The sequence below is a fragment of the Pongo pygmaeus genome, chromosome 13, assembly GCF_028885625.2.
Source record: "Pongo pygmaeus isolate AG05252 chromosome 13, NHGRI_mPonPyg2-v2.0_pri, whole genome shotgun sequence".
Lineage (NCBI taxonomy): Eukaryota > Metazoa > Chordata > Mammalia > Primates > Hominidae > Pongo > Pongo pygmaeus.
The window spans coordinates 128,832,223-128,851,326 of NC_072386.2; the positions used below are offsets into that span (position 1 = coordinate 128,832,223).

General features: G+C 51.0%; 1 protein-coding gene across 6 annotated transcripts in view; it reads left to right on the top strand.

The window, feature by feature from the left end:
- Positions 1–19,104, top strand: part of CACNA1B (calcium voltage-gated channel subunit alpha1 B) — a 248,990-nt gene that overhangs the window by 180,684 nt on the left and 49,202 nt on the right. For 5 of the 6 annotated variants that reach the window (XM_054501972.1, XM_054501966.1, XM_054501969.1 and 2 more), the window contains 7 exons: positions 1,163–1,300; positions 1,480–1,681; positions 2,000–2,164; positions 2,510–2,620; positions 3,081–3,164; positions 17,008–17,124; positions 17,528–17,593. In XM_054501972.1, the coding sequence (XP_054357947.1) occupies positions 1,163–1,300; positions 1,480–1,681; positions 2,000–2,164; positions 2,510–2,620; positions 3,081–3,164; positions 17,008–17,124; positions 17,528–17,593 (883 nt within the window). The remainder of the gene's footprint in view (positions 1–1,162; positions 1,301–1,479; positions 1,682–1,999; positions 2,165–2,509; positions 2,621–3,080; positions 3,165–17,007; positions 17,125–17,527; positions 17,594–19,104) is intronic. The other variant, XM_054501970.1, reaches the window with a different exon arrangement.

The window sequence follows — 19,104 nt, forward strand, 5'->3', positions numbered from 1 at the left end:
TTTGCTTCTCATGGGTGTATACCTAGAAGTGGAATTAATGGGTGATTGGGTAACTCTGTGTTTAACTGTTTGAGGAAATGCCAGACTGTTTCCAAAGTGGCTAAAGCATGGTGTATTCCCACCAGCAATGCACGAGCGTTCTGAATTCCCCACATCCTTGCCAACACTTGTTGTTGTCCATCTTTTTAGTTTTGGTATTTTTAAAATTACAGCCATCATCATGGGCATGAAGTGGTGTCTCGTGGTGGTTTTTATTTGCCTTTCCCTGATGACGAGTGGTGTTGAGCAGCGTTTCATGTGCTTAATAGCCATTTGTATATCTTCTTTGGAGGAGTGTCTATTCAGATCCTTTACCCGTTTTTTATTTGGGTTTTTTTTTTGAGATGGAGTCTCGCTCTGTTGCCCAGGCTGGAGTGCAGTGGCGCGATCTCGGCTCACTGCAAGCTCCGCCTCCCGGGTTCACGCCATTCTCCTGCCTCAGCCTCCCGAGTAGCTGGGACTATAGGCGCCCACCACCACGCCCGGCTAATTTTTTTTGTATTTTTAGTAGAGACGGGGTTTCACCATGTTAGCCAGGATGGTCTCGATCTCCTGACCTCGTGATCCGCCCGCCTCGGCCTCCCAAAGTGCTGGGATTACAGGCGTGAGCCACTGTGCCTGGCCTTTTTTATTTATTAGAATAGTTATTTACATATTCTAAATACAACTCCCTTATCAGACAGAGGATTAGGAAATAAGTGTTTTTTCCCATTCTGTGGATTTGTCTTTTTACTTTCTTGATGTCCTCTGAGCACAAAAGTGTCAGATTTTGATGCAGCCTAATTTATCTCTGTATTTTTTATTTTGTTGCTCATGATTTTGGTGTCACATCTAAGGCTCCATTCCCAGATTTGAGGTCATGAAGTTTTGCCCCTGTTTTCCTCTAAGTGTTTTATAGTTTTAGCTCCTTACACTTAGGTCTTGAATCCATCATGAGTTAATTTTTGTCTGTGGAGTAAAGTAGGGTCACATTCATTCTTCTGCATGTGGACGTCCAGTTTTCCCAGCACAATCTGTTGGAGAGGCCATTCTTTTCCCACGGAATGGTTTCAACACTCTTGATAGGTGGGTTTATTTGGATCTTTTGTCTTTGCCCTCTAACCTCCCATGTTCTCATTCCTAGGGGTCAGTATTTGGATTATGAGAAGGAGGAAGTGGAAGCTCAGCCCAGGCAGTGGAAGAAATACGACTTTCACTACGACAATGTGCTCTGGGCTCTACTGACACTGTTCACAGTGTCCACGGGGGAAGGCTGGCCCATGTGAGTGCTCATCCTGCTCTCCGTAGCTGGGGCAGGCAGCCCCTGAGCTCGGCCTCCCTTCCTCCCTCTATCCCTGGGCTCAGGCATGGAAGCAGACCCACCCTTGTGGTGCAGGTCTTGAGTTTTTAGGGCTGTCTCCTTCGGGGGTTCCCCTGACACTTGCTGTCCTCTTGGCCCAGGGTGCTGAAACACTCCGTGGATGCCACCTATGAGGAGCAGGGGCCGAGCCCTGGGTACCGCATGGAGCTGTCCATCTTCTACGTGGTCTACTTTGTGGTGTTTCCCTTCTTCTTCGTCAACATCTTTGTGGCCTTGATCATCATCACCTTCCAGGAGCAGGGGGACAAGGTGATGTCTGAATGCAGCCTGGAGAAGAATGAGGTAGGTGGACGCTCTGTGGAGTCTTGCAGTGGACAGCGTGGGCAGCGCCATCAGGCTTCCCTCCTGCACACAAATCACTCACAGCTGGGTCAGCTTTGGCTGCCACCATCTGTCAACACAGGGGCAGGTCCTCCTTTCTCCTGCAGAGGGACCAGATTTGGCTGGTTGAGGCCTGCTTGGAGAAGGCCTGGGCTGCTTCAATTTGTCTTCTCTCATCAGGGCTCCCTGTGAGGGCTGGTGAGATGGGGCTGGGTGCAGTAGATGCCGTAGGGTAGGTTTTCTGCGTCTGAGTCTCTGTGCTCCTTTCTCCCCTTACAGAGGGCTTGCATTGACTTCGCCATCAGCGCCAAACCCCTGACACGGTACATGCCCCAAAACAGGCAGTCGTTCCAGTATAAGACGTGGACATTTGTGGTCTCCCCGCCCTTTGAGTACTTCATCATGGCCATGATAGCCCTCAACACCGTGGTGCTGATGATGAAGGTGTGTGGGGCTCAGCACGGAGGGGCAGCTGGCGCTGCTAGGGATTGGGATCTGACCCTGAGGCTGAGTGGAGAGTCAGCCTTCTTCCTCCCGGCATGAGCCAAAGCAGTAATGGCCTTGCATCCTGGCCAGCATGGGATGCCTGTGGAATCCTGTTTCCCTTTGTTGTCTGTGGGCTGGGACAGTGGGGAGGTTCTGGGAGGACTCGGGGAGAGCAGGAAGGGGTGTCCCAGGCCTAGGCAGGCATGGAGTTCTGTCTGCCCCTTTTGCTTGGTCATAGTGGTCCCAGATGGGGTGTCTTGGGGCTGCCAAACCCATGGCCAACAGTGCCTGTTCCCCGGGCAGTTCTATGATGCACCCTATGAGTACGAGCTGATGCTGAAATGCCTGAACATCGTGTTCACATCCATGTTCTCCATGGAATGCGTGCTGAAGATTATCGCCTTTGGGGTGCTGGTACGTGCTTTGGTCCCCGCTTTGCCTTTTGACAACCTGTATTCTGGTTCCCCATCTGTAGGGCGACCTTTGGGGGCTCACAATTTGGAGCTGGGAATTCTCCGAGTACCCAGAGTATATGTGATGCTACAGGGGCTCTGGGGAAGGGGCTGTTTTGATACTTTTGGCTGCATAAGCTCTGCCCCCAGCCTAGGTCCTGGGAGGCAGGCAGGGCTGGGTTCTTCCTCTTTGGACACATGGCTCTTAGTCCTGCCTCTGCCCAGGCCCAGAGGTATCTGTGTCCCTGGCTTTGACATCTGCTTACCTCTGGCCTTGTGCTGTGCCCCCTGGGGTGGCCTGTCTGCCCTGTGCTCAGGGTCTATCACCCTCACCCCTTTCTTGATCAGGGCCACCACCTATACCTCTTTGCCAACAGAGCCCTCATCAGCCACTAGCACTAACTGCTCTTCTTTTTCTCTAGAACTATTTCAGAGATGCCTGGAATGTCTTTGACTTTGTCACTGTGTTGGGAAGTATTACTGATATTTTAGTAACAGAGATTGCGGTAAGTAGCATTTCTGTCCCTCCTTCAGGGTCCCCAGGTGGTTTCCTTCTAGAGCCTGCTCCCCTCAGTGCATCTCCGGGCCCTGTGTTAGCCTCTTCCTGGGTTCCCCAGAACCCCCTGGACACGTGGAAGCTTCGCTCCAGGGGTGGAGTTTAGGGATTGGGTGTTATCGCAGCAGATGTCCTTTCTTGAATAAGAAAGTGGTTCTCAAAGATCTTTTGGGCTGCTGGCCTGAGAGTTACCTGGAGCTCCATGGTAACAACTAACCAAGAAGATGTGAATCTTAAATTTGTATCTGTATAATATGTATCTAACAAGGTGGTATCAAAAATATATAAACTGAAACCAGTAAGGATTTATATTTTAAAATATTGCCCCCCACTGTCTCTCTATCTATCTATCGCTCTATATATATCTGGAAATACTCATTCTTACCAAACATATGTGGATTATGTCTTAAAATTGACCAGTGCTGGGACATAAACTTGTCTCAACAAATTTCAAAGCATCTGAATCATAAAGCAACATTCTTTGAGTACAACACGTTACACTGGAAATCAGTGGCAGAAAATCTCATTTGTTTGGTCTTAGGTTAAATTCTCGAGAAGCAGACGTAGACACGAGCACTCATGTGAAAGTTATTTCTTAAGTAGTGTTCCCAGTAGAAACCAGCAGAGGGGCATGGGGAAATGCGTGGGAAGAGAAGGACCAGAAATGCTGCGTCCCAAGCCAAGTCCTGGTGGGTCAGTGTGGGTCGTCTCCCAAGGGACTTCTGGCAGCAGCGTAGGTCGCACCTCAGAGCTATCCCTGCTGGAAAGGGAGCTGCAATGTGTTTGCCTCTGCACCCTCCACATGGCATTAGGCTGAGGGCTGCACGTGGGGTGTCAATTCTCAGATGCTTCCGGCTCCCCGAGTGTGCCACGAGTGCTGCACCCAAGCTGTTAGGGCTGAAGGGACGTCTGACACCATCGGAGGAGCACATGCTGGAGCACCAGGCTCCTTCCTGTTCTGCCCACACTTCACATTGGGTTCACTGTGCTCATTCTTTAGGATGGTGCTGGTCATGGTCTCTGGGAGACAGAGTGGAGCTCCCTCTGCTGTGCTGGTCCAAGCAGAGCTGATGTTCATCATCCCATTCCCCCCACCCTTTCTAGAGCCCCTGAGTTGATGTTCATCATCCCATCCCCCACCACCCTTTCTAGAGCCCCTGAGCAGATGTTCATCACCCCATTCCCCCCACCCTTTCTAGAGCCCCTGAGCTGATGTTCATCATCCCGTTCCCCCACCACCCTTTCTAGAGCCCCTGCCCTGTGGCCAGCCTTCTGCTGCACTGGTTGCTGGCCTGGTGGGATGATCCAGACCGTCAGCCCTGTGCATCCCAAGTCCCTACTTTTTGCCATTCTTTTTCCAACCCTGGCTGCTGTGGTAATCCAGTCACAGTGAAGACTGCTCACAGGAGCATGTTCATAGGAGCATGGAGAAAGGCCCAGTGAAGCCCCTGATTCCCAGAATTATGCAGTGGCAGCTCTACCCTTCACAATAATGAGGGTCAGATGATCTGGCCGGCATGGAAACTCTTTGTGATGCCTGCTGGCCTTCTGGCAGAGCAGCCCCAAGTGACCAGGTGGCCACCATGGCTTTGGTGTTGTGTGGTAGAAGCCTTCTCCACCTGTTTGAACCAGGGCCTCTAGATTTGCCAGACCTAAAATTGGGGAAGGTGAGCACAAAGTTCATACTGGGTTTCTGGAGCGATGGTGAGACGGGCCACTTCTTTCACCATTTCCTCGATCCATGCATTTTACTGATTGGGCACCTAGTAACATCGATTGGCCATTAGTTCATCTTGAAATATGGCACCCCAAGCCCATGAAGTATATCACCAAGCCGGCATTTTATCTCTGCCTTTAAGGTCAGGGCAGCATCTCCTGAGTGGTGTTGCGTTAGATGATCCAGTGGACCCCGTGGTCACCTGGCTCGCATGCATCCCCTGCGTGTGCTCCAAGCTGATGTTATATTCAATCCTGTGTTGGTAAATCTCTGATACTAGCCCTGAGATGTTAGTGCCGGCATGGTACTGCACAAGGAAAGGCAAACCCACACCTGGGATGTGGGTGGATCCCAGTTGAGACAAATCACTGCCCTTTCCAGGAGAAGGTGTTCTGATATAATCAGCTTACCACTAGGTGGCTGGTTGACAGCCCCAAGGCATGGCACCAGACAGAGGCCCAGTGTTGCTGTCTGTTCATTCCCGGTAGATAATCATCAGTGGTCATGGCTGGATCATGCTGCTGAGAGGCTCTTGGCCACGATGGTCACCTTATCCAGAGGTCTGCTGTGTGAACACTGGGGCTGGTGAGGACGGAGGCTAGCCAATATCTGTTGGTCGACTTATCCCAGTGCTTGGTTTTTAGTGCCCCATGGTGAGCATTGGTTTGCAAAACAAAGGCCTGTACCCCGTGCCTGTTCCCAAGGCCCATCTGTCTGCCTCTCACCTAGACCTTGTTCCCTCCAGGGTCCTGACCAGCCGTTTGTGCCTGCCTAGGACCCTGTTGTCCTCAGCACAGGCAACTTGTTTTCCCCCACACACAGAGCTGACCAGGTACCCTGCCCAGGGCTCTGCTCCACCTGTCTTTCAGGCTGTTCCTATGTGAGGCTGTAGTGAGGCCTGCACCAGTGTACCAAGCAACACATCCACAAACCAGGTCTGCGTTTCCCCCTAAGTTGTAGTGAATCCCCATGAAGTGATGGCAGGAGTGAGGTGGGGATGTCATTGGTCAACAGAGGTGCGTGTCATGGGGGATTGGGCCACATGTTGTGTGCTGTGTCCTCTAGACATGCTTGGGTTCGGTCATAGAGGTACCCCTTCCCTTGTTCACTGGGCCTGTGGTGGGTCTGACAGCACATCACTATGGGGAGATGCTTTGGTGTCATAGACAGCGATGTCTCTTGGTGACACACACAGCTGCCACCAGAGCCAGGAGCTAGGTTGGCCCCTCTCATTATGCTTCCATTCTGTAGATGGCATGGCCTGCTCCCAAATGCTAGGTGTCTGCATTGACTTCTCTGTGGAGGCTTTCCCAGGACTTTACCCAGTGTCCTTACCTACCACATACACATCAAGGACCCTGGGGGTTGCTGGGTTTTGTGGCCCAAGTGGCAGGGCCACTGCTGTCACGTCATGGGTCTGTTAGAGACCCTACTCATGCTCTGAAACCTCTCAAACGTGGCAGCGTTTTGAGTCACAGCAGTATTTCCTAAGTGGCCTATACCATCTCCAAAACACAAAGCAGCCTACCCGCAGTAGAAGTGTGAGGTGCAATCACTAACTTGTCTCTTACCTTGGAGTCCTTGTCCTGGCATAGCCCAGACCACTGGACCTGTAAAAACTTCACTGACATGGAAGGTCCATGAATCCTTATAAGATTTATCACTGTGCTCTGGAGTGTGTCAGGGCATCTGATCTAAGTAACATAACGTCATCAATGTGGTGGACCAATGTGGTGTTCTGAAGAATGTCTTGGCAGGCACAGTGGCCACACCTGTGATCTCAGGGCTTTGGGAGGCCAAGGCAGGGAATGCCTTGGGCAGGCACAGTGGCCCACACCTGTGATCTTAGGGCTTTGGGAGGCCAAGGCAGGGAACCTCTTGGGCAGGCACAGTGGCCACACCTGTGATCTCAGGGCTTTGGGAGGCTAAGGCAGAAAGATCGCTTGAGCCTAGGAGTTGGAGACTAGCCTAGGCAAGACGGCGAGACCCTGTCTCTGCAAAAAATTTAAAAATTTAGCCAGGCATGGTGGCACACGCCCATAGTCCCAGCTACTCAGGAGGCTGAGACGGGAGAATCGCTTGAGCCCAGGAAGTCAAGACTGCAGTGAGCTATGATCGCACCACTGCACTCCAGCCTGGGCCACAAAGTGAGTCCCTGTCTCTAAAAAATAAAAATGAGAATTCCAAATGATTAAGAGTACCTTTGGACCATGTTGTGACGTAGGGTCAGACCGTGAATGTCTGCTGTGGATACAAACTGCTTCTGACCCTGCTTAGCAGTGACTGCTGAAGAATGTGCTCACCAGGTTGGCACCTGTGTGCCAAGTCCCAGAGGCTGAGTAGATCTGTTCTATTAAAGATACCAAATCTCCCACAGCAGTGGGTACTGAGCCTGGGTTATCTGGGGAGTAGTCCAGTGTCATCCATTGTGATCCAGTTTTCTTGCACGGTCCACACTGGTGAATTAAATGGGAATGAGGTGTAGACCAACCACCCCTTTATCTTTTAGTTATTCAAGGTGGCACTAACCTCTCCACTCCATACTGGATGCAGTGTTATAATTTACTGTTTTGGCTGGGGGGTGTCAGTGTTGAGGACTTTCCTATTGTTATGTCTAATTCACATGTCAAGGAGCCAGTGTGGTGGGTTCGGCCGGTTAGTTAGGACTAGGCAAATGAACACCAGCTGTGCCTGGGCACATGAGACCACTGAGAGATGGGCCTGGGCCAGGGATTCATTGGTGTCCTGGCCCCTGCGCACACTCGGAGATGGAGCCGCAATCTCATTTTAGTTCCTTGGTATCAATGTTATCTTGGACCTTGTATCCAACAGCCTTCAAAACATCCGGGTATTCTTTCTCCAGTGTGCAATTTCTCAAGTAAATGAGCCCGATCTCCTTGGGGAGGGCAGAGAAATGGCTGCTGTCTGGACTCCCTCTTGTGTTGTAGGATTCTTCTGCAAGGGGGCCCAGTCTCTCCTCTAAGCTGTGGACCCTGGATCTGAAAACTGACTGGTTGAGAGACTCAGGAGGTAGCATGTTTGTCCATGGCGGTGGCTGATATCAGCCTTCTGCGCACTTACTTTGATTCTTTTGAATTCCATATTTACATATGTTCATCTCAAGCAGCATCCTTGTTGGCGCTGCCCCTCTGTCCTGCCTCTAGGAATGCCATGGCCGATTAGCCAAAGCAGCATCTTTGTTGGCAGTGCCCCTTTGTCCTGCCAATGCCATGGCCGATTAGCCGCCACTGTGGACCTTTGCAGGTCAGGGCTCTTGGTTGCCATTGAGGCCTTGCTGCCCACTGTGGTGGTTCCAGGCAACCAGCCATGGAAGGGAGCCAGCCTCGTGTAATTGTGTGCTGCCATGGAGCCTCTGCAGCTCCAGAGCCTTCTCTTCTTCCCAAAGGAATCCTTGCTCCATGACAGCATCTCCTCCCATCAACCCTGGCCTGCAGAAGATGACCACCAGTGGCCTTGTGCATGATGCCAGTGCCCTCCTTCCAAAACGCTCTGAGAAGCTGGTTGGCTCGTGGGCACTTGGATCTTACGTGATAGGTTCTTTCTAGCATGCCTACCTCTCTGAGCCTTTTGGTCCTATGCCCAGCATCTGCCAAGGCAGTTCTGGCACCCTCACCTCATTTAATGTGGGCCATGAGGTTTTCCAAGCTCCTGGGAGTCATCCCAGCAGCCTGTTAGCACCTGCTTCAGGTGCCTTCGCCGGGGTATTGGATCCTGAGTCATGGGAGAAAGCTCCCCTACATTAAAAACAGTTTTTTATCCTGCCTGTCTTGCAGCCATCCTCATCCAGTCCCTCCCACCTTGCTCCTACCACACATACCTGTTACATCACACAGTCCTTCACTGAGCAGCCTCTTTTCCTCACTCAGCAGGACCACCGCTTCCCAAGTCAGGCTGTATGAAAACTCGAGTTGTGGGTCTAGTGGCCGGCATGGGAAGTGAGGTGGAACTTGGGGAGGGTGAGTACCATCGTGGAAAGCATCCACCTCAGCTGAGACTCCTGCAGGTATTCAGGCAAGACAAAGTGAGGTCCTCCAGCAGGGAGGGACGCTCCTGCAGGCCCAGGCAGTCCCGGGGCATCTGAGAGCTCTGTGTTGGGGGCACGCCCACACTGGTGTTCCTCCTCTGTATGGCAGGGCCTGCCCTTCCTCTCCGGGTGCTGACGTTGGAGCATGAGAGACTTGTGGAGCCCTCTCTAGAGCCCTGGTCCTCCCTCGAGTCCCAGGCTGGTCAGCACAATCCAAAACACAGACCACATTTGGGTTATGCTTGGAGTTGCTAATTGACAACTTAACTTGTAACGTTTTCTTCCCCAGAGTAATTGGTGGCACTTAGCCATGGTTTACCAGCTCTACCATCCTTACAGTGCCCATTCCTGACAGCCTATGGATGCTAATGATATCTTGCGGTATCGTTATTGCACCGCTTTCAACCCTTTACAGATTTGCCCAAGATGAAGGTTGCAGCAGTTTTAATGCTACAGCACACCAGGAGTTACCGTCACCTCACTTACCACCCACCAACAGAGGAGAATCTGTCCAGTGAGCCACTCCCCAAGGTCTCCATCCTTAGAGTCAGCTTCCAAGGAACCACCCCTGGTGTCACCTGTCTTTGGATCAGAACCTGTGATCAAAATGTGATTTACTGGAATCACAGTTTCCAGGAATAGTTGGTGAGGATAGGGGCAGTTGGATAAGGAAGAGATCCAGTTTCAAGCAATTCCATGTAATTTGGGCTCCTTCCTGCAGGGGAGCTCTTAGGGTAGGGTGGATGCCACATCAGAGTTGTCCCAATGAGGGGCAAGAGAGTGCAGCATGGGCTCCACCTGCAAAGCAGGTTCTGGCAGCCTGTGGGAATCCCTGCATCAGGAGACCCAAGTGGGCCAGGCATGCTGGCTCACGCCTGTACTCCCAGAACTTTGGGAGGCTGAGGTGGGAGCATCGCTTGAGCCCAGGAGTTCGAGGCTGCAGTGAGTTATGATTGTACCACTGCACTCCAGTCTGGGCAACAGAGCAAAACTCTAAAAAAATAAGAGAGAGAGAGAGAGGCGGGGAGGCAGGAGGAGAGAAACAGAGGGGGACGGAGAGAGACAAGTGCTGCTGTGGAGTGTGAAAGTGCGTTGGGAGCCAGTGTGGACAGAAGCAGAGCGATCACAAGGGCCTGTGTGGCTGAAACCCTAACAGTACCTTCTCCACTTTTAAGGAAAGGAACTTCTGAATAAGTCGGGTGAAAGATGAAATGATGGAAATTAGAAAATATAAATAACAGAAAAACAATGAAAATACTGTATATTAAAGCTCATGAGATAACAGCGGAAGCAGTACTCAGAAAGAAATTTACAGCCTTAATGTTTATATTAGAAAAAGAAAACGGTGTAAAAATTAATGAGTTTAGCATCTAACTTTAAAAGTTAGAAAAAGAACAACAGAATAAGCTCAATAAAGTAGAAGAAAAGTATAAGAATAGAAATTAAGAAAGTGGAAAACAAATACTAGAGAGAATCAATAAAGTCTAAACTTAGTTCTTTAAAGACTTAAAAATTGACACACCTCTGGCAAGATTAATCGAAGAAAAATAAGGTAAAATACACGATGTAAGGCAGGGGAGAGGGGTCATGACGGTAGGTACAGGAGAGAGTAACGTGAATAACCTGAAGGAGAGTATTGTGAACAGTTTATGCCAGTACGTTTGAAAACCTAGGTAAGTGAACACATTACTAGAAAAATATAAATGACTGAATCTGACAAAAGAGAGAAAAACCCTAAATGGTTCTTTATTAAAGCATTAAAGAAGTTGAATCAATAAACAATCTTCCTATAAAGAAAACACCAGATTCTAGTGGTCTTATACATTAGGTTTCTACTTAAAATATAAGGAAAGATCATTCCACTCTTAAACAGATTTTTCTAGAGAACAGAAAAAGAGTGAACATTCTCTAACTAGACTAGTATAATGTTGACATTAAAATTTTTTTAAAAGAAGAGAAGGCTGGGTGCAGTGGCTCAGGCCTATAATCCTAGCACTTTGGGAGGCTGAGGTGGGCAGATCACCTGAGGTCAGAAGTTCAAGACAAGCGTGGTTAACATTGTGAAGCCCCATCTTTACTAAAAATACAAAAGTTAGCCAGGCATGATGGCGCACGCCTGTAATTCTAGCTACTCGGGAGGCTGAGGCACAAGAATCGCTTGAACCCAGGAGGTGGAGGTCACAGGGAGCCGAGATTGCGCCACTGCATTCCAGCCTGGGCGACAGAGTAAGACTCTTTCAAAACATATAAATAACCAGAACTCTGGCACTGCTGGTAGGCGTGCCAGCCGGCACAGCCTCTGGGAGGGCTCAGCAGCCCCTTGAAAGTTGGACATGTGCATACAACTCAGCAACTGTATTCCTAGGCAGGTGTCCCAGAGGGTGCCTGCACAGATGACCCCCAGAGGCATTTTCACACAAGTGTTCCTGGCACCAGCGTTCTGCCGACCAAACAGAGGCATCTGAGTGCCCATCGGTAATAGAATGTGCCAGTTGTTAGGGTCTCTGCTAACGTAGTGAAAATACGCAAATGATGTGAAATGGAAACACAGCTTTGGGGGGTTTCTGTGTGTGCACCCTTTTCCAGTGACATCAGCACAGTGTGGATGCTTCTCAGAAACAGTTTGTGGTCAGAGCATAGGTGTGCGCAAGTCAAAGAAGCCTGCGGGTGGCCTGATCCCACAACAAAGGCCAGGGACAGGCAAACAGAATGCATTTTCAGAGTTTATGGTAAAGCTGAAAAGACAAGCCATGATTAACAAGAAGGGAAGGTAGTTGCTGCATCTGCAGAGGAGGAAGGGAGACCCAAGACGGCTTTGGAAGTGATGGGGATGTTCCGTTCGTAAAGCTGGGTGATGAATATGTATAGATACTTGGTTTTACTTTTCTTTAAAATATTTATGCATAATCTTTTATGTGATATGCTTTATGATTTAAAAAAGTTAATGATCTGAGTAATCCAAGCAAAAAAGCTGAAACCTGCCATTTAATCAGAAAAATCAGAAAAGTTGAGTCCCCCAGCACTGGTGTTGCATTTTACCCGTGGCTGCCTCCTCCCTGTGCGTCTCGCCCGGAAGCGGTTAGTCCCAGTGCGCTTTCCGAGAGGCACAGGTGGGCTGCATTGCTGATTCCTAAGGGCCTCCTCCTTCGAAACAGAAATCTTTATTCATCAAATACAGTGATGGAAACATTGAGCTCCCAGCTGTAAGGACACAGCTTGGTGTGGAGGGGTGGTTTCTGCGTGTGTGCGCCTCCTTTCCAAGAGGGGCGGGAACGGCTGACTGCTGAGAGGGCACAAAGCGGAGGGTGCCTGGCTGACATCAGAGATGTGCAGAGAGCCCCAGTGCCCAGCCGGGTTCTAAGGAAACCTCCCCACGCCCCAAAGAGGCCCTGGTGTAGGGCAGAGGCCTTGATACAAGGCAGATTCCTGCTGCAATGCAGGCAGCCAGACTAACCCACACTCCGTCCCTCAGCTGCGAGACAGTCAAGGCCGGGGCTGTTTGTGGTCGTGTCAGACCCTGGTTCAAGCAAGCCCTCCTTGGCAGCCCCTGCCAATCCTGGACACCCAGCAGGTTGGGGGCCTGAGAGCTGCTGGTTGGAAAGCTCAGCTGTCCCCTGGCCACCCTTGCTCCTGGAGCCCAGGTCGTCTACTGTTCTGCCTGGAGGAGAAAAGATGAAGGGAAAGCCATCGTGTGGACTGGTGGTGCTTTGTTTTGTTTGTGTGTCTGTTTTTCATTTGGAGCCACTTCATATGTTTACTTTGTGAATGCACTTTTTTTTCTTAGGCAAAAATATGAGTGTCAGTTCCCATCCCCAACTTAAAAATCAAAATAGAGTTTTAGCAAGGGCATCCAGAGAGAGGGCTCCAAGCAAGCACGAAACTGACATTGATTTCTTTGCCTGGAAATAAAAAAAAAAAAATAAGTGTCTGTGAGTCATCTTTGGATTTGCATTACAAACAAGAATGCAAATGAATGCCACCTTGTCTGCATAACCTACAGACTTCAAAAATATGTTTTGATCTGATGTATTTTAAGAAAAATAATGCAGTTTACCAAAATCCTAATTTTCTAGTTAAGTAATCAGAGTTTGAGTTTTTGCTTGTGTTGATGACTCATTTTCTCTTTTGTTTTCTGTTTTTGTTCTTGATTTACCTTAACCTACCTGCTGACTCACGTCATCCAACCAACATACAATGCGAAAACCCATGTCTCCGTCTGTATGTTGTGCACCTGCTGCTCAAACCTCCCCAATTTGTAAATAATATGCAAATATCCATCCATGAAAACATCACATGTAGGAAACGGTTGGTTTTACGACTCTGAACGGTTCTTGCAAGTCCTTGCTTTGCTTGCTCTGCTCCTCTCCTGCCCTCTGGTTCCTGGGACTCCAGCCCACTGCCCTCTAGGCGTGTGGTTGGATGCGGCTGCACCCACTCACCTCTGGCCTCCTGGACTTGCTCCCTCAGCTCTGGGCATCCAGCAGGGCTTCTGAGGGCCCTCCTGGCAGCGGTTTGATTCTGGGAACTGGCCGTGGGCGGGGCTTCCCTGAGACCTGCCCAAGGAGAGGGAGGTGGGGTTTCTGGAGTGGGTAAGTGTCTAGGGCAGTTTTTCCTGTTGGGACTGGCTCAGATTTGGGGAGGCTTTGCAGGACATGAGTTTGTCCCTGATCCCTGCGAGTCCATGGTTCCTGTTGCACAGCCATCTCCCACCTGCTGTGTCCCCATCAAGCCAATCAAGAAGGCCCCGCTTTGCCCAGGTGGCCTCTGCAGAGTCCCCTGTAGCTTCCGTCCTTCCTGGACTGACCGTGCCTTGGAGTGGGCAGGGTCAGGCCTGGGCTTCAGGGCTCAGGGGCAGGGCTTAGAGTTTTTGTCTTCATGATTCAGGAGGGTTCTTGTAGGGCTGAGTAGAAGAAGGGGGCTCTGCCCCAGAGGCAGTGGAGCCGAGGCTCCTCCATTCGCATGTCACTGAATTGTGTGTGTGCCTCGGTCAGCAAGCTCATGTGGAGTGCAGGTCCAACCAGAGCTTCCTGCTGGGTCTTCAGGAATTTTAGAGCAAAGATATTTGGTAACTGACCCAATTTTAGCTGTGACTGTGGAAATTAATATAAAGTAGAAGATATTTGAGAGTCATGTAAAAGTGAATGTTTGTGATACAGTGATTCACAGTTGGAGCAGAAGAGCTAGCGTTTTGAGAAAATACCATTTAATGCTGCAGAAACACCCAGGCGATGTCATCCGCACGCATCTAGCTCATGCCAGTCAGGCCTCTGCTCAGCGTCACCTCCTCAGAGAGCCCTTCCCCACATTGTCTGTCCCCGTCCTCTTTCTCCACCGCACATCCACGCCTGACATGTTACTCGTGCATGTGCACGTCTTTTTCCCGTCTTCAGTCGTCAGTCTCATTAGAATGAAAGGGAGCCACACAGCAGTTTTCTGCACCTGCTGGGCCTTGTCCTCTGGTGTGGTACCTGGCCCACATCGGGGCCCACAGATCAGGGTGTGGTGCCCAGCTGACACTCGGGACAAGCCCTCACTTCCCTGTGACTCTGGCCAGAGGCTGTGGTGGTCTTGGATACAGGGGATGCTGGTTTTGGTCCAGAGTCAGTGGGTCACTGTCATGGCACGGTGTCCTGCAGTGCGAAGAGCAATTTTAAATCCCTTTTCTCAAATACTCCTCACCTCCTGGACTGGGTGTCCCCGTGTTTCTACTTTGTGGATGAGAAAGCTGAGGATTGAAGGGTTAGGGACCATTGTCCCATCAAGGTGAGTCAGCCACCATGTTGAGGGCACCATGGTGTGCCTTTGGGATGCCACAGACCTTTTCCTACTCAGGTAGAAGTAAGGAAGGGCCTGACCTTGAAGTTAGGTGTGGCTGCAACAGAAGCCATGGACTCTGTGAGGTTGGGGCAGGCTGTGTCCGCCTCTGAGGGGCTGGCAGAGGCCAGAGGTGATGGTGCAGGTGCACGGCGTGGCGCTGCGTGTGCTTCTGTCCCTTGCTCTCCTGCATGCAGCTAGCAAAGTGCCCGGCCTGCCACGCTGTGCTGGAACATCTGTGGCTGCCGTCACTGTCCGTCTTCACAGCTCTCCAGGGCGCCCGTCTCCTGCCCCCAGCCTCTCCTGAGTACCCACAGGAGCCCCGAGAGAAGCCAGGAGGAAGGGGGAAATGTGGGTCTCCACAAAAACAAAGTGATGGTGGCTGAGGTTGGCATTCATGCATTAAGTAATTTGGACAAAGTATTACTCTCCACGCACCTCTCACTTGCCCTGTTGTCTTCCAGTCCTTCCTTCTTACCTGGCAGCCTTTATTTTCCCCAGTGTCTTCAGGAAATCTTGTCTGTGCCACTGCCTGACTGTGCTTTGAGCCAATGGGTGCTGTGTTGCCCCAGTCCCTGCCCCTCCAGACCCCCTGAGCACAAGGTTTCAGAGTGGGAGCCTCCAGCCCCCGGCTCTGCTTCATCATCTTACATAAGGGTCTCCTGACATGGGACTGCGGCCCTCCACCCCTGCACCCATGTTTCTAAGATGGCTGGCTTCTCTGTGGGTCTTCGTGGCCCAGAGTTCTTGGCCATCTTGTCTACCATGGAGATTTTCTTTCCCTGGCACAAGCAGATTACAGAGCTACAGGTACACTTTTGGTGCCCTCTGGGGTCACACCCTGAGGTCTACTGCTGCCGCCTTGCTGATTTGGATCATAGCCCGTCCTTGTGCCCACTGGCCGTGGATATCATTCAAAACCAGTCCTGCTCCCACAGTTCCAGCATCCCGCCTGAGAGCCAGTCCCTCGAGTTGAGTCCTCAGCCACCCTGCCCCTGCCAGTGGAAGTGGCAGACCCAGGCAGAGGTGTCCTCTGAGTATGGGTTGGGCCACTGTCCCTGGAAGGAAGAGTGAGGCCCACCCCTCCACTGACACCTCATTCCCACCTAACGGTAGCCCTGGAGAGTCGGGATGCTCTGCCAGGCCGTCACCGCTTCTGCACCTGCACGTGCTCCTGCTGCTGCTGTCTCATTCGACATCTGTGTTCTCTTTATTTGACGACTGAATCTGACAACATGAACGTGTCTCTGAGCCTGAGCTGCTTGCATATTTTAAAATGCTGCAGTGGCAGGAAGCTGCTCTCAGGCTGTGTGTGGGCACCTGACCTCTAGGTAGACAGAGGGCAGAAAGCTTCCTGGGTCCACAAGCACCCCCATCTGTGCACGGACACCTCCCCAGAGCCTGCTTCCCTGAAAGGGATGTGCCAGTACAGTAATTCAAGTGCCCTGGGGCCACGTGGAGGCTTTACTCCCAGGTAATCTGTGGAGTCCCGGGTTTATCTATTTATCCTTGTGCTTGATTTTGAGCCCCTTGGATGAGGGAGCTACACTAGACAGCCTGGGTTCTCTAGAGCAGAGGCCTGTTTGACCCTGAATTGCAGAGGTGGCTTCCGTGGTGTGAGCAGCAGAACACCTGTACCTTCCATAACTTGTCTGCACACGCCTGGAGCAGCCTCAGAGGAAGTGTTTGCCCCTCTGCCAGGTCCCAGCAAGGGTCCCAGGCAAGCAAGGGCTTTGCTGACTGAGGCAGGGAGGAAAGGGCATGGCCGTGAAGCCTGGGCGGGGGTCCCTTCAGGGGTGCCGGGTGGAGAAGCAGTCATGCCCAGCACGTGGTCAGCTTGACCGTGTCCTGCGAGAGGTGGTCACTGCTGGAGGCCCAGCCACAGGTGATCTTCCAGCTCACCTGGCAGCAGAGAGATGCCTGGGAGAACTTTTCTTTCTGTTGCTCACGGTTGGGGGTGGGGAGAGGCCTTAGAGCCAAGGAGGTTTTCTCTGATTTGCTGCATGAGAAGTGATTTGCAAGGACAAGCTTTACTTCTGGAAGATTTTCTGGTGGCCGATTGCTGCTTAGACTGTGAAGCAGAGACCTTTTATTTTAATCTTTTTAACCACTTTTCTTTGGGGCCACAGGGATATGGGAAGAGGTTGTAGGGTGGCAGCAGCTTGCCTGCGCTTTCAGGGCTTCTGAAGGTCAGAGAACAATTCCTCTTCTCTGCAGAACAATTTCATCAACCTCAGCTTCCTCCGCCTCTTCCGAGCCGCGCGGCTGATCAAGCTGCTCCGCCAGGGCTACACCATCCGCATTCTGCTGTGGACCTTTGTCCAGTCCTTCAAGGTGGGCCAGGCGGGGGGCCTCCGTGCTTTCTGTCCCCTTCCTCCGTCTTGCTTCCCCTGCCCCCACCACAGTGGCCCCTCCTTTGGGAGGCTGGGAGAGGGTATGGCATGCAGGTTTCATGGTTGTATGCATTGTCCTGTTGTCATTTATAAAGACATTTTAAGTTATCCGTTGGTTCCCTTGGTCATGCCCACAAGAACCCTGAGGTGGGTTTCATGACTCCGAGTTAGAGATAAAGAAACTGGGGCATCACTTGGTGGAGGGGCTTGGTGGCCAGTGGGATGGAGCTGGAGTAGGCTGAGGTCTGTGTGAGGTCTGTGTGACCTCAAAGGCCCAGCCACCCAGGAGGCCTGGGCATGGTGGCCGGGAGGTGCCTGTAGCTGACCGGCCCCTGTCTCCGCAGGCCCTGCCCTACGTGTGTCTGCTCATTGCCATGCTGTTCTTCATCTACGCCATCATCGGCATGCAGGTGGGTGCTCCCCTTTGGGACAGAGCACGGTCCCAGCCTCCCGTCCCCTGGAGCAGAGGGGCACTGATCATGATTGTCACATCATCGTCATAATCAGTTGACCCTTAGTGAACATTCTCTGTGAGCCAGATCCTGCTTTGAGCACTTGCTGAACTTATGTAATCCTCTTCTTACTCTTTTTTTTTTTTTTTTTTTTTTTTGAGACAGAGTCTGGCTTTGTCACCCAAGCTGGAGTGCAATGGTGTGATCTTGGCTCACTGCAACCTCTGCCTGCCAGGTTCAAGCGATTCTCCTGCCTCAGCCTCCCAAGTAGCTGGGATTATAGGTGTGTGCCACCACGCCCGGCTAATTTTTGTATTTTTAGTAGAGACAGGGTTTCACCACGTTGGCCAGGCTGGTATTGAACTCCTGACCTCAAGTGATTTGCCTGCCTTGGCCTCCCAAAGTGCTGGGATTACAGGTGTGAGCCACTGCGCCCGGCCTAAACTTACGTAACCCTCAGAAAGACTGTTTTACGGAGGAGGACACAGAGGCGCCACAAGATTGGGCTGCTTGCCCAGGGCCATCCTGGTGTGGGGCAGCTCTGGCCCTCGGCCCATTGCCGCCTCTCCAGGTGGATGCACCGTGGTGTTCTTGAGGGCTGCATGGGCTTCCGCCCAGTGATGGTAGGGTGTCGGGGCACAGGTCAGAATGGGTGCTGGCTGTGTGGTGGAGGCGCGTTTGAGCACAGCTGTGTTTGCCGAGTGGCTTGCACAGCCGCGGTCGGTTATCCTGTTAGTCTGGCAGCTGCGCTGAAGGACAGGCCTGACCCGCGGTGGGGGTTACATGCTACAGGGGAAAACCACCTGAGAATGTGAGCAGGAGCACATCAGATCCTTGCACTGGGCAAATTTGGCTTGCATAATTTAGATTTTCTTTATTTTGCCAAAGAATACATTGTCAGCTATTTGGGAAAAAGCACTTAAAAAACATAAAGCAGTATCCCAGTTATAAATCTTCGGCATCTGACCACTTTTCCAACAGCAGCGACAGAAGAGGGACCCGAGTGTTAATTTGTTATCAAAGGTGCCAGTGTTTCAAAGGTTCGCTGAAAACTGATTTCTAAATCCTATTTCAGGGATTGAAGAGTTCTCTTGCTTTAAAATTTGCAGAGATCTGATGTTGTTTAAATAAATACATCTTTTTTTCCTGCTTTGGTCTGTGGATGTACAAGAGCACATACGTTACTGATCTTTGTGGATGTGTCATAGTTCATAAATTTGCAGCCAGATTCCAGATTTTGGGCTGAGTACAATTACTGACCCATTTGCATTTCTTACTGTGGGAAAGTCAGTTAAAATGGATAAAAAGCCCGTTGTACTATTGCATATGTTTTAAGAAGACATTTTCCCATGATCTGTCAGACCTGTTACCAACATAATGCCTGCTTTGGAGTCGCTGATGATCCCACTTGAAAACACTTCCTGTGTTACGTGTGGCAGAGGCCTCACAAACTTAGCTCGGGGCCGTTC